Source organism: Pogonomyrmex barbatus, unplaced genomic scaffold (assembly GCF_055798465.1).
Source record: "Pogonomyrmex barbatus isolate J1 unplaced genomic scaffold, ASM5579846v1 scaffold16, whole genome shotgun sequence".
Taxonomy (NCBI): domain Eukaryota; kingdom Metazoa; phylum Arthropoda; class Insecta; order Hymenoptera; family Formicidae; genus Pogonomyrmex; species Pogonomyrmex barbatus.
The window spans coordinates 5,309,700-5,325,427 of NW_028297112.1; the positions used below are offsets into that span (position 1 = coordinate 5,309,700).

A 15,728-nucleotide genomic window follows, 5' to 3' on the forward strand; every position below is an offset into this window, starting at 1 on the left:
CCATTTCTAGGCTTCACGTATCTTTCCGAACGAGCGAGAGAAATGTACACTTGATTATCTCATTCGTTTCTGCACTCGCCGTTGTACGTCCTTAAAAGGAATATCTGCAAACCCAGTGAAGTGCCATCAAGATCATTCATTAGATGTGGTAAATTCATTATTTTCACACATAATGCATGATAGGCAGTCTCAATTATTTATTTTAGAAAACTTATAATTTCACGTGGACTCGATGTCTGTCATGGCAAATAGGTTAGTTAGAGTCAAGTCGATTGTATTTAATGTTCACTGAACAGGCCATCGAATTAGGAATTGGTTCTTTTATATTAAATTTTTTTTTATATTAAAAAAGAGAGAAGCGAGTGAAATAAATGCTTTCGAATACTTGTTCTTGTTTATTAATTAACTATCGACGTTATCCATGTGCCAAACATGGTATGTTATTAACAATAACAAGATTCCAAGGGAGACAAAAGACGCGATGTTTGTAAGCAATTTGTCGTGACAGCGAACAAGAATAAGTTCAAATAAAAGACATACGTTAAATAAATGGTTACAAATTAAAAAGTGGTAAGCTAAATTTATGTTGAAATTTTTATGTTAAATAATATATGCAGAATAATATCTATAAATATATATATATATATATATATTTATATATAATTATATATAATTATATATATAAATTGTATATATATATATGTATATATATATATATATTACATTAAACATTATTGTTATATTATATATATTATTTTTATGTTATATATATTATTTTTGCTCAGTTACATAAATATTCTGAGAAAAGGAGCTCTTATTTTGTAATATTTGTTTTTCTGTATTAATAATTCTACCAAAGTTCAATTTAACATTATGCATATGACATAAAAAAACATCTAGGTATATTTCTAAATCTATGTAATAAGAAAATTATCTGATATACATTCCTACTCAATTTTATATAATTACACTTTAAATTTTGTAATTTCTTGTTTTTTTATAATAATTCAATAAAATTTTCCAATTAAATTACAAAATGTAGATTATATTTGTAATTTATATTTGTAATTATATATATATATATATATATATATATATATATATATAATATTATATATTTATATGTACATATATTAGATACTAGATATATATAATTTATTATATTTAAGATTATCTATATTTTTTTATCTTCTATTATTCTAGAATTCTTCTATTCAGATTTTCGCTGAAAATGGAAGTAGATTTTACCAAGGCTATACAGATGCTTTTATTAAAGAAAGAACAAGAATATGGCCAATTGAAATTTATTTCCTCTCAAGCTACAGAAGAAACTTCATGTTTCATCGAAGAATTGTTAGAAACTATTAAAGAAATGTTTAAAGAACGCCAATTCTATGACATCAAGTTATTTGCTGAAGAGTACAGCTCCCAAGAATGCAGCGTTTCATCAGAAATCATTCAATGTTACAAGTATTTTCTATTAAATACTGATTTTTCGTCGCAACAGTTTGTCATAGAAGACACGTCGGTAGGTCATTTAGTTTATTACTGGCCTGCTCTATCACCGTACCTTTTTATACAGGTAATTTTTTTGTATTAATAATGAAAATGATAATAATGATTTGCTAATTTTACTGTTGATATAGTAGAACATTGAATACTATTGGATGTACTAGTTTTATTTTCTTCTTTTTGTTATAATTAATTTCATTTGTATGTATTTTTTATGTATAATTATGACAAATTATAATGTGTATGGGAGAGAAAGATGGATGTAATTTCATGTTAAATAGTTTACATACATACACATACACGCGTGCGTGCGCGTACATACATATATACACAGGACAGAAGGGCTTTTCCATGAGCTAATGATAATATAATCATATAATGAAAGTAATGTTCATGTTTTTAAATAATATGTATTCAATATTTGAAAATCATGCTAATATTTTTAAAAAGCAGTCATATTTGTGTAACATAATTATAAGCACATCACTGCAAAGATACATGTTATTTTTCTACAAATTTTCATATCATTTTAAAATTGAAACTGAATAATCTTACTAGGGTAAGATCTTGTATATATAATAATGTTAAATAAAATTATGTATTTTGCATATTTTATTTCTAATATATTAATCTTTTTATTAGCTTTATAGATTTGTAAAACATTTTTTTTTCTATAATTAAAGTGTATGCACCAATTTTGGCTAAACCAATCAATTTTATATTAAAAACGAATAAAAATTGAAAAACTCAGATTCTCTTTATCTATTCTTAAATTTATATGTTAACTTATAATAAAGAGCTTTATATAAAAATTCTAATCTTTACTACAAAATAGAGATATAGTATGTATATAGTAAAGAAATTCTTAAAATTCGGCATAAATACTTACATATAAAAGATTAGTGTGTATTAATGAGAAAATTTGTACATATATGTGTACAAGCGTGATTAATGTATGTATGTATGTATGTATGTATGTATGTATGTATGTATGTATGTATGTATGTATGTATGTATGTATGTATGTATGTATGTATGTATGTATGTATGTATGTATGTATGTATGTATGTATGTATGTATGTATGTATGTATGTATGTATGTATGTATGTATGTATGTATGTATGTATGTATGTATGTATGTATGTATGTATGTATGTATGTATGTATGTATGTATGTATGTATGTATGTATGTATGTATGTATGTATGTATGTATGCTTTACTGTCACGTTTCGCTTATTATATTAGGATCTCCTTCAGATTATATATCTCTCCTCATTATTTAATATATATTATTTATATAATCGCTTGCATAGCATAAATAATATGTAATATATTCACAGATTATATGGCGCTTGAAATGGGAAGAATTATTAATTGAATCACTCCTATATATACCATTGGACTTATGTATTGAAATTCTGGATATAGCAATCAGATGTATAAGCGATCTTGAAGTTCAACAAGCCAGACACATTATTTTCCTTTTGCTCTCCAAACTATATTACAAATGTTTGTATCTACATGTAGGTACATTATCGAGAGATAACATGGAAGAACTTGCTTTTCAATTAGTGGCACATTTTCAAGCATTGTTAGATTTACTCAGCTCCAAATTTCATCCTTTTAAATCGTGTGTTAGACATGAAAAGTATATGCAACATGGCATTTTCATAAAACAAATATTTCGGCATATAAAGAGATGCATGCACAACAAGACCAAGAATTACTTAACAAACCATTATTTAGAAATGCAGTTTAAAATCACATATGGTAATTCTCATTCTATAGATTATTTTCAATACCTTTCTGTTGATAAAGTACAGTCTATCGTAGCAAGATTGGATCAGGAATTGATTACCTTGCTTCTAAATGAGATTAAACGAATTGATTGTTTTGAGTTCATGGATTGGGCAGAAGTCGATGATGAAGAAAATCTTATGATATCACTACAGCGTGCCATCATTATCGAGGGTCATTACTTTATGGAGTTTATGAAGCAAGATGATTTTTTAGTAACTAACAAAGATTTATTTCAATGCCTACAACAACTTGTAGGTTCGACAAACTTTGAGGAGTCCACATTAACACTTCAAGAAATCTGTCATAACATTGCCAACGGCAAACTTGATGATATATGGAAATTGATGAAACGTTACAAAGAATGGGATGACTCTGTATTAAACTTTCTCCATAAAAAAATAAAATTGTTGGAGAAGAAACATCTTGTAGTTCTACTCGAATATCTTCATCATAGATTTGCACATTGCAACGATAAAAATAAGCAACTTTATCTATTAATATTGACAATATTAATACAGCAACCAAAGATAGAGGATATGTATTATGCTATAATGTATTATGTGGTGCGACATTTTGAAGACAATCCTTTAATGTCTCTGTTCAGTCATGAACTCTTCATGGATTTTATAAAAAGCGATATAGACATGCGTGATTATAAAAAATTACGTATCATTCTTATTTTTGTTATGTTGAATCCACAGACAGTATTAACCACTCTGGTAACAGTTGCACTAGGTAGTACCAAACCAGAGTTCCAAAATGTTATGTTCAAAAGGCCTCATGTATATTTTCTACATGCTATTTTCTGTCAGAAGTTGAAGAATCAACACACTATCTTGACATATATTCTGAAGAATTTTTGTTTGCATGATAACGATACATGGGGTTACAAGCAGTTTGAAGCCTTTATGGATGACATATTATATTTTGAGGTAATATATAATATTATTCATAAAAAACGAGCATTATAAAAATAAATTCTATCAAATATATCTTTGATCAATATCTTCTATCAAATTTATTGTTTAGATAAAATTCTATTTGCGTGTTCTATGTATGCATTAAAATATTTAAATTTTATAATAATTTTTTTATCTATGTCAAAATGATTTATTTTAAATTACTTTTAAAAAATTAATCAGATAAACACTTTACATTCTTAGAAAAGTATGATATAAGACATAATAATTCTCCTTTATTGCGTAGTGAAATTTGCTATCTGCATCATTTTTCTTCTAAAATTGCGATATTTAAAGTATTTTATTAATTTTTTTTATTTATAATTAATCTCTTTATACATATAATTAATATTTGTAGAGCACAAGATTGTATTCTAATTTGTTGTTAGCATTACAACATATACAAAAACATATATAATATATTAAAAAGTATTAGTAATGTTTATTTTTATTTTTTATTGCTCCTCATTTTTTATTTTATAGGAAACGTATTTTTATTTTTCTGTTTCTCTTCTACAGACAATATCTCCGGACAATCTATTAAACAACGTCTATATCCCATATCTGGCCAATAGTAATAATTTTTATGCTACAAACTTAATCTGTATACTGACGCATATACACTCGATCTTGAAAAAAGGAATCTGCACACAGAAAACTGATTATGCTCTTCTTATCATAAACTTAACTAAGAAAATGTCATATGTACGGGTTTGTCATCCGCTGAAATTAAAGAGCATTGTAAATAATGTGTTGGCTCATGGAATGATGATATTGAATGATTTATTAGCCATGCCGAATCTATTATCGCCAGATAAAAAATATGAGATATTCAATATGATTCGTATTGTGGAACCGATCGATCGAGTACGACTGGCACCTTTATCACTGATGTTCAATTATGGCAATGTAGTAGATGTGATTCAGAACTATGAAAAACGTTGCTTCAGCATGTATAAAGAATTGCGTATGAATTCGCAATACAGTGACAAAATACGCGATTACGTACATTCTTTTCAAATTGATCAGGATGCTTTAATACGTCATATGTTGCTGCATGCCACCGAGGAGGAGTACAAAAACTTTGCTATTGAGATGACAACAGCATTTTGGTCCTATTTTGGCTGGGATAACGAATTGGTGGCTTATGACAATGTATTAACCATCACCGCTGAAGCAATGCAACTCGCCTTAAAATTCACAGAAGTCTTTTCCAAAGATACATTTGTTTCATTATTGCGTGCTATGGTACACTATTGCAATATGTTGACACGTATCGAATCTATGTATATGAATGAGCCATTCATCCGTCTTAATCTTTTAAAGATTCTATATTCTCTGAACGATATAATTATCGAGACGCAACATGATAAAGTAGTTTATAACTATTTACTTACGTATATGTACAATATAATCTACACAGATTCTGAAAATTATTTTTGCAAATTCAACGAATTGATTGAGATGTATCTCGTTCGACATGATGAATCGACACCTTTGGAATTCGAAAAGTAAGTAAATAAGTTAATTCTAATATTTTTCTTTTTCCTAGATTTTTTAATAATTTTCCAATTTCTGATATATGAAGATATATTCATTATTCTTAATTTTAAAATGTAGGAATGTACAGAAACAAATTGTGAAACTTCTATATTTTATTTAAAAAAATTAATTGTGTGTGTGTGTGTGTGTGTGTGTGTGTGTGTGTGTGTGTGTGTGTGTGTGTGTGTGTGTGTGTGTGTGTGTGTATGTAATATTCTAAAATAAGTAATCTTCTGAGATTTTTGCAAAACATTTTGTCAATAATTGTGATTAGTTTTTTAATTAAATAATGATTTTATTTCCGTTATCTTTCATTTTTTAATTATAATTCTATTACAACTCTAATATGTTAATACATTTCTAATAAAATTTTATTGAAATATTGAATATTATATAACACTAAAAAAATTTTAATTGTTATATAAACAAAAAAATTTTAATTGTTATATCTTTAATTTTATCTTTTCTATAAATTAATTTTATATATCTATTATAATTTAGCTATTCTTTTTATAAATTTTATATATTAAAGAAGTATGTTTTTGTATGTAGTGTAAAATATTATTTATATATATCTTTGAAATATATAATAAAAAGAATTGTATATAAATATTATACATTTTCATTGCATAATATTAAAAAATATTAGAGACAATAGCAAAATATAAAAATATATTTTTAAAATTTATGTTTTACATTTGTATAGAAGATAAGATACTATACATAATAATACTATATATAATTTCAGTTCTATTTTACATAAAATGATCCCAGAAAGTGAGAATTGGCCTTGCTTTACTCATAATCAAGATCAGAGAAACAATATGTTGAAGGCATACAAATTTGTGTGCATGTGTATTAATGAGAGCATATTTGACGACCATATATGACATGATATAAGAATAATTTATAGATGATGGACAAATTCCATATCTTGGAGGAAAATCACAACCATAGAAAAAAATTCGAATATATTGTCTCTTCTGAGACAGGTATTCAAATATTTTTATATACGCAAAAAAAAAAGAATAACGATATTTTTCTTGCAGTATTTTAATTCAATTATATCTTAATTCCAATTATTTTAATTTGACGGAAATTTTGATTTTCAATATATCTCTTTATATTCATCTATCAGCTCTTATGTATTCTTTCTACTATTAACATTGCCTTTTTTTTCAGATTTTCATTTTCTTATTTCTTATTTACTTAGGCTCGGTTATATCAACATTATTTTGGCTTTAATATAGGCTTGAAATTTTAAACTTGTATCAAAGCAAAAGCGATAGTTAAAGTATTTTAATTTGTGTTTATCTTAAGATTGAAGTATGAGTTAGAATACTTTAGACTTCGTTTTTATTTTGAAACAATAAACTTAAAGTTTTAAATCTGGTTAAAGCGTTATATCAAAATAATATTGGTGTAACTAAACCTTGATCACTTCTACATCCTCCTTATAATTTTATAATGTTTCTGATGAAACTATTTTGTTGAAATTCTTTCTCAATCAATTATATTTCATTATCATTCTAAGATTATTCGTTACTCTTCAAGATACAGTATACTTAAATACAGTATACTTAAATTTTCCTTATCCTAAAATATTTCCGTTAAAATTCCCTTGGATTTGGTTTGATCAAACTATATTTCATTTTTCTCTATATTGATATATTGAATGAAATGTAAGTAAGTAATATTATTCTTTTTTATATGCAATTGACAAAAAAGACTGAATATTCAAGTATTCTTTTTTCTACTATTCTATACTAATCTATAATATAGATTTACACATAGATTTTAAGATAGTCTTATTTCTTATATCAAATACGTTGTCATGTTCCTATAATTACTCGTGAATTTATGTTATTGATCGAACGTTTTAAGAATTCTTTTGTTGGCAATGTAAAAGACAACAATACAGAAATTAATTTCTAAAATTTCTGTATTATTCAAAAAAGAAATGTATATATAAAAATATTTTATTAGAATAATCTGTATCAATAAGTTTCTTTTTCTTTTTAAAACTTTTTCGAATTTTTTGAAACGTTTGGTCAACTTTCGTAAATCTTTGTAATTATTTTTCTAATTGAATTGTACAATATATAGTATATTGTATAAAATAGTAATATTATATAGTATAATTTTATAGTATACTTATCGTTAATATTGGAATAATATACGAATAGTAGATAAGGGACTTTCAGGAATTTTTCTTCCTAATGAATAGTATTGTAATGGCATTTTCTCGCTTTTTCTTTCATGCACTTTGTATAACAGTTCTATATTTTTATTTATATTATAAATATTATTATTTACATTATTTTTTATTTTATTATGCACTTTTTATTTTTCAATAATGATATGCACAGAAAACATTTTAACTTCAATATATACTTGTCAGTCATTTTATTCAACACTATTTCAACGTTATATTTTTTTAAATATCTGATTTCTATGAAGAAATAAATATTGCACAAATAATGTCTCTGAAAAATTTAATACAATTTCAATACTACAATTATAATACTATTCATTATTTACTTTGATATTGATACGAATATTCACCTACCTCAGAAAAAATATATTCCTTCTCGTGTCTTCGTAAATATATTACTTATGTGATACTTCAATAATCTTCCTTGAGATAGATAATGAGAGATTGCTCAATTATGCAAATCAATTGATTTGTATACATATGGGCGATTTTTCGCCACTGTTAAAATACAAATCAAACTTGATCTACCTCAAACATAACAAATCGAGAGACATGGTCGTAGCTCGTATTAAATGTGCACATTTCGTGCGCGCGAGACCGGTTCATGTCTTTGGTTTAGTCGGTCGATTGCGAGAAGATCTAAGATTATTGGATCTCAGAAACGGTTGAATGGACCAAGTTATTACGCTTCATCAGTAGTCATTTTATTATAAATAGATGTACGAACATTTTTGGACTGATAATAAAATACACGTGAAAAAAATGTGAATGAAATATAAAAGAATTTTATTGGAAACATATATAGGCGAGCGTTAACTTAATTGAGTCTTCCTCCTTAATCACAAATATTAAATTTTATCATTGTACAAACCGATTAATTCTCTAAATTCGATATCTTTACAGCAGAAATATTATTATGCTGCGAACTTATACATAATAACATGAATTTTCTCTAAATAATTCAAGTTTTAATACAACTTTGAAAAAACTAATTTAGACTTAAAACAAGTTCGATCGAACCACAAAATTATAAATATACTTTCTTTTGAATCAGAAAAAGATATGTACATTCAGAATTTTCGTCGCAGGATCATGTCCAATTGATAGCTATCGGTTTGAGACTTCTAACGCTATATTTGTGTGGCAAATACCACGTACATCGCTATCAGGATAAATAAAAAAAAAAATATAACAAAGATAATCGCGAAGAAAAAAAATATGCATTATTTAAGAAATTCTACATCCCTTGTAAAATTAAAATTTAAAAATTATCAGATGGGCAGAACTTAAAAATCAACTTCAGTATTTTCACAAGGTGAAATGATGTTTTTAAATTTGTTTTAAAATATATTTTGTCATAAAATAAAAAGAAAAATTGTCAAATTATTCTCTGCTTGAAAACATAAAAGCAATTGTGATTCATAAATGCACAACTTATTCATTCATGACTAGATCCTCATGCTGGTACTCCAACATAAAAACGTAATAAATCTATCATTTCATTATCCGGTTCATAAAAAATTCATTTTATGTTCTTCGATTGGAAGTGTTCTTAAATAATTCGTACATATTTTAAGGTAATAATTACATTAGTGTGCAACTTTTTACACGAAAATAAATTAGAAGTAATTTAGATTTTAAAATAATTATTAACGGATAATATCTCGTTATATAGAATAAACGAGGGAAAATATAATAATAATAAACAGTAGAATAATAAATCATAATAACGAAATAGCGAAAAAAAAAAAATTTTGTAAGATTTTTTTTAGTATTCTAGATTCACAGAGTATCTGCCCATGTGATTTTTTTTTAATTTACAAATTAAAATAAAACATGACTATGTGAATAGAAGAGACTACAGCATCTAATCTACTGTACAATGCACATTTTTCTTTCCCTTCGCGAATAAGAGATATTCACTCTGAAATACTTCGTACTCTTCTTTCGGAAGTTTCAAGATAATTATTTTTTATTTTATATATATATATATATATATTTATATATATATATACTTCGACTCGCTATATATTTACAGATTCTTCACATTGTAAAAAATATATATAACGTATTTCATACTCAATAAATATATATACATATTTATATATATCTAGATATATATAAATATATATAAATATTTATATATATCTGCACGCAGGTAGTAGTACTGAAAGGCCGATATACACACATATCTAAATCGTGATGTTTTTCTTGCTCTTTTTTACTTTTGTCCAATTACCAATTAATGTGTGTGTGTGTGTGTGTGTGTGTGTGTGTGTGTGATCCGGTTACATAACAAATACACACGTATCTGCAACTGCATGTGAATCATCATTACGATATACGCATTTTTTTTTGCAGACTGCATCTTCCTTTTTCGATCTTTCTTCATACGAAAATAACTGATTCGCCGATCGTAAGTAAAGTGAACAAGAGAGAAACAATTCTGGTCCTTAGGTGTATGATATGCTGGCCTCTAGGCATAGTGCAATCGTTTTTTTTTTTTTTTCTTTTGACACTTCCCCGCCGGCAATAGCTCACCAAATAGAAATTATTTTGTTATTGTTTAAAATTTAAATCACGCACATGGATGTTCATTCTTGTCGCAATGGATGTCGCTTTAGAAAAATAGCGCAAGCAACGAGTTGGACGCGCGAGAGACACACGGCGCGTGGCCCCTCTCTCCTTTCGTACAAATATATAAATAGATTTTTCAAGTATATCAAATACTTGGTGAACTATCTAGGCAGGCAACGGCCTTGTGCGTCCTTTGTGAGATCCGCATCTCATCTGTGTGTGTGTGTGTGTGTGTGTGTTTTCGTGTACAAAACAGGGCGAAAAAACGCAAGGAAAAGTGTGGTACAAGTCAGGCGACGACGATCAAAAACGCTTTTATAAAGAGGCCCTCCGATCGAAGCTGGGTAAGGACTTCGATTATCGTTATCCGATATACAAAAGTGCGGAGTTACGACTACGGGATCACAGCGAGACTAAGAATTTTCCACGTTATTGTGACAAAATAGCGGCTCTTTACGAAACCACTCCGTCTGCTCTTATCCCTCATCTCTCGACGCGTGCACCGCAAGATAACTCGCGACTGCGGTTTCCGGCGCCTCGGCAAATTCTTTTTTTTTTTTTTTTTCATGTTTTCATGTGTTCTTTTCCATCCTCTAACTCGAGGCCTGGAATAAACTAACAGAGAGCACCGTTCGAAAAAAGTGCACCGAAAGAGTCTTTACCTAAGAACAATCTAACTAGCAATCGTAGAAATACTGTACATCAGTTCATTCTCATCTCTTTTTATTTTATTTTTTTTTTTTTTTAAATTTTTAACTCCCGCAATTTTTTCTCCGAAAGTTGGAAAATAGTACTGCGCATGTACGATTCAGACGATTACAATTTGCATTAAAATTTATAATATCGTATTACAAATTAGGATGCAGAGGCTATAAAAAATTATAAATACATCTTGTCGCAGAAGTGGGTAATCTTTCGATAAAATCGGTAAAAAGATATTAATCTTCGTCATTCTGTATTCTTTGCGTTTAACCCCCGGATGTGCGGTCTTCTGATAATTCTCTTGAAAATTCAAACGATAAAGGAACCCGATGGAAACTCAAACCAGATACCATTGTTAGTTCGAGATTCCTTTAAAAATTAAATCTAGAAGAAAAAAAATTTAATCTGATATAACTGAGAAAATATCATAAAAAGTAAAAAATAATCTTCACGCATCCAAAGGTTAAATGGCAATGCATCGAACTGAATAATTTATGACTATTACGTGTCAATTGTGTTCATCGAGGAGCGATACTTAACATCGGACAATATAATTTTGATCATACGAAAAAAATTACACACATTATTTACTGCTAACACAATTACCTGCAAAATTGACCAAGCATTTCAAAAAAATTTTGTCCAATATTTTGCTGTGATAAGATAAAAATATAAAAAAAATTTTACAACTTTATTATCAGAAATATAAGTGATATGTCATCATCCATTGAAATCGCAACATGAAATATAAAAATTCAAATATACAATGAGACATGATTATGAAATAATCTATAACATAAATTTTGTATAACTGCATATTACAATATCTTTATCTTGTAATTTCAAAGAACGATAATATTAATATGTTTTTAAAGTGTGTAATTTTTTTCAAAATTTTAGACTCAATCAATCTCAAGAGAAAAAGAGCTGTCGCTCTTCAGTTTCTCTTATCAATTTTCTTTTACATTCGCAAATCCAACAGCTTCAGACTGCGAGATTCTGTGGATTTCTTCGCTTCGATACATTGTTACAAAATGCATTGAAAAGTATTGTAAAGCAATTGCAATTGCATTTATAAACAGTTATTTTCTCTGAAATATCTTTTGCGAGAAATCTTTAGCAAAGTGTACTCAGATCTTATAATTTTTTACTAGATCTCGAGGACGTAAGATATTTTTGAAAAAATGTAGCAATTTTGCTATTACAATACTTTTTACATCGGTATCGTTGTTATGAGCGATGAATAATAGCACATACGTGATTTTGCAGTTGAAAGAATCAGTGCGAAACCGGCGCACCTTCCAAATATTCCTAATTCTACTATTGTGCTTTGTCATTGGTGTGTAAGATCACTCGTTAAAAAAAGGTCATTCTATAGTCAAGTGTGCAGTCTTGCGGCCTATGTAGTACAAATTTTTTTTTTTACCGTATAAAGCTTACAAATTACGAGTTTAGATTGACATTATTACATTAACTAGTTTTTTATGAAATGTTTCTCCTAATATTTTCTGTTATCGTACAGTGATGTTATCTGCACTGTTAGATTTCAATGAACTAAAGGTAGAGTCTTCAGCTTTGGCCCTTAGTTTATCAAAATTCGATTTTGTAACCGCAGTTTGCCCACTTCTATTGCGCATCAGAGTTTACAAATATGATATTGCGCTATATCAAACATCTTCAAACAGATATTAAAGCGAAACGAAAGTAAAATATTAGTATCTGCTACAAAATGGATCACAAGAAATTTCACAACAGCTGGGTTATCCATTAATCACTGAGGTGTCATTTAAAATTTCATTTTCAGTGCCTTTTCCTTTATGCACAATAAAATAATTCAATGTTACAACCGATATACAGGATAGTTTGATCGTTTGAAATATCTTGGAACATCTTGAAATGTTTCAAGAACAAATCATTTGATTCGAGGAAACGAATATTATTATTAGATCCTCAAATTTGATAAGTTATTTCTGAAATATTTTTCCATACCTTTAAGAACAACAAAGACATTTCAAATGATTGAATCAAGTAAAATATCCTGTATACAAATATCACTAACAGCATCTTGTATAAAAACGTTTAGATATCTCGGTAATCAGCCTCCTTAGCTTAAATTAACACAGAACAATTGCACAGAAAAAAGTACTCTCGAAATCAAATGACTTTCATCAAATTAGATGGATTTGACTACGTAGCCTTCGCGCGATTGCATACAAAATTATGCGATACAGAATTAAGCTTTCATTTAAACATTGGTTATCCTCGCTGAATTCAATCACCACGCTAAAACAACCCTTCAATTCTTCACCTTCAAAGTTTGCAAATATTTCTTTATCGCATAGTACCTAGTCTTGACTTGTGGACCAGAATGCGAACCTACGTGCGACAGTTCTGTCTAAAATTGAGCAGAAAGCCGATATCGAGTTTGGTTTTATGGTTTTCGACACCTCCTCCTTTCGCGAGCGGAATATTGGTCCTTTTGCCGAGGAAACGCTACCTTTCGCTCGCTCTTTCACTTAAATCCTATCTATATTATTTATATATATATATGTATATATATTACAGTAATATTACATACATAATACTATTCGCGTATAATAAAATATCTGTGTTTAACGGCCGCCACTCGTCGGACGGTCTTCCAAGAATTAGAATAGAACCACAGTTCTCATTTTGGAAAATTCATGTGGCATCTGACATAAAGTAACATTGACAGATGCATGATGGATCTCAAGGTCAAAAGGATTTCCGAAAGATGCTTCTTCAAAGGACTCGAAGATTCTCCAGGATGACAAAACATGTTGATGAAAACCACTGTACACTGTATTCTCCCTTCCTTAGCACATCCTTCAGCAGGCCGAGAAGGAGCCTCTCCTAGCAGGACGGCGAAGAGGTATGCAGACGATTTAATATCGACGAGCTCTTTCCCCGAAGCACTGTACACACTGTATATCTCTCACCTTAGTTCAGTCCGCAAGTAAATAATCCGGGCGAACGTGGATTTTTTGATTAAGTATTAAAGGACACTGCAACAGCAGTAGGTTTTCTTCTCCTTCTCAGGACTGAAGTTCATCTCGCGCACGATTTCGGCGAACATCTCGTTGACGTTGGTGCGGTTCTTGGCGCTCGCCTCGACGAACGGGCAGCCCCACATCTGCGCGAGCTGGTGGCCCTCCTCGGTGCCGACCTCCCGCTGGTGTTCCAGATCGAGTTTGTTCGCCACCAGCAGCACTGGCACACGTTCTGTGCCCTTGACGCGGGTGATGAGCTCCTTCATCGCCTTGATGTCCTGGAAGGTCTGGTGATTCGTCAGGCTGTACACGACGACGAAACCCTGGCCGTTCTTGATGTACAGGTCGCGCATAGACGCGAACTGCTCGGTGCCAGCGGTATCGAGGATCTCGAGCACGCACGGCGAGTTATCCACCTCGATCTCCTTGCGGTAAAAATCCTCGATTGTCGGGTCGTACTTCTCCATGAAGCAGCCAGACACAAATTGGACGGTGAGCGCGCTCTTGCCCACCCCGCCCGAGCCGAGGACCACCACCTTGAATTCGCGCATCTCGTCGACGTCGTCGCCGTCGCCGTCGCCGTCGCCGCCGCGGCCGTCGGCTCCTCTGCGCCTCCTTCTACGACGTCGCCACCACCTCCTAGACGTGTCCAGGACCGCGCCGGGGTGTGGAGCGCCGTTTCATCCAAGAGACACAGAGCGAGCGAGCGAGCGCGAGAGAGAGAGAGAGAGAGAGAGAGAGAGAGAGAGAGAGAGAGAGAAAGAGGAAGAGGGAGAGAGATTGGAGAGACGGAGAAAGAGAGAGACCGATAGACAGGTAGACAGAGCGAGATTACCGCACCTTCTCTCACGCGTACACTTCACTTCCACTGGCTAGGCTAAGGGCACGGGGCTTCTCTTCGTCCTCGTTCTCGTCTTCGCTTTGTCGCGATAACAAAACGCGCCTGTCCTCCTCCTCCCGACCGCGAACAAAGGCATCGACGAAACGGCCGAGTCGGCTGACGGACGAGAGGGAGAGAGAAAGAGTGAGAGAGTTAGAGAAAGAGAGAGAGAGACAGGCAGAGATGGATCACGCGAAACGAGAATCGACCTGCGCCGCCCTGTAACTAGGCTGCCTCGATGTGACGGCGACGTGACTACGCCAGGACATGACGACACAGACAGGCACGTTCCTTGCACGCTCTATACGTAGGCACGTATACGACAAACTCCGACTCTCATCCCGTGCCTGTTCGCTCGCTCGCCTGCCTATCGTCTACCTCCTCTTCCTGCCGCCACCCCTACCCCGCGCCCCGCTATCTCCTCTCCCCCGCGCCAGCGCTCAGCAGTGATCTGACGTGCGCGACGCCGCCATCTTATCGTCGCCGTCAGACTTTTCTTTGAACGAGCGTTGTTACGTCGCCGCGC

At 31.1% G+C, this 15,728-nt stretch overlaps 2 protein-coding genes across 4 annotated transcripts; one reads left to right on the plus strand and one right to left on the minus strand.

Annotated features, from left to right (window-relative positions):
- Positions 1–9: 9 nt before the first annotated feature.
- On the plus strand, positions 10–8,832 carry LOC105430856 (uncharacterized). Of its 3 annotated transcripts, none has more exons than XM_089073996.1 (6): positions 10–148; positions 1,204–1,582; positions 2,857–3,487; positions 3,572–4,248; positions 4,795–5,786; positions 6,566–8,832. In XM_089073996.1, the coding sequence occupies exons 2-6, from the start codon at positions 1,232–1,234 to the stop codon at positions 6,705–6,707; spliced, it is 2,793 nt and encodes a 930-aa protein (XP_088930122.1). In that variant the 5' UTR covers positions 10–148; positions 1,204–1,231; the 3' UTR covers positions 6,708–8,832. The 3 variants fall into 3 exon arrangements, with proteins under 3 accessions (XP_088930122.1, XP_088930120.1, XP_088930121.1); XM_089073995.1 differs by adding an exon at positions 353–570 and having other exon boundaries at positions 111–252; positions 2,857–4,248; XM_089073994.1 differs by having other exon boundaries at positions 2,857–4,248.
- Rap2l (Ras-associated protein 2-like) lies at positions 8,798–15,594 on the minus strand. The gene is made up of 2 exons (XM_011644598.2): positions 14,272–15,594; positions 8,798–14,185 (listed from the first exon to the last, which is right to left on the minus strand). The coding sequence occupies exon 1, from the start codon at positions 14,871–14,873 to the stop codon at positions 14,328–14,330; it is 546 nt and encodes a 181-aa protein (XP_011642900.1). The 5' UTR covers positions 14,874–15,594; the 3' UTR covers positions 8,798–14,185; positions 14,272–14,327.
- Positions 15,595–15,728: the final 134 nt, after the last annotated feature.

Coding starts and splice junctions, on each gene's coding strand:
- LOC105430856 (XM_089073994.1), top strand. CDS start 1,232: ATGGAAGTAGATTTTACCAAGGCTATACAGATGCTTTTATTAAAGAAA. Junction 1,583..2,856: donor CACCGTACCTTTTTATACAG/GTAATTTTTTTG, acceptor ATATATTCACAG/ATTATATGGCGCTTGAAATG. Junction 5,787..6,565: donor ACACCTTTGGAATTCGAAAA/GTAAGTAAATAA, acceptor ATATAATTTCAG/TTCTATTTTACATAAAATGA.
- Rap2l (XM_011644598.2), bottom strand. CDS start 14,873: ATGCGCGAATTCAAGGTGGTGGTCCTCGGCTCGGGCGGGGTGGGCAAG.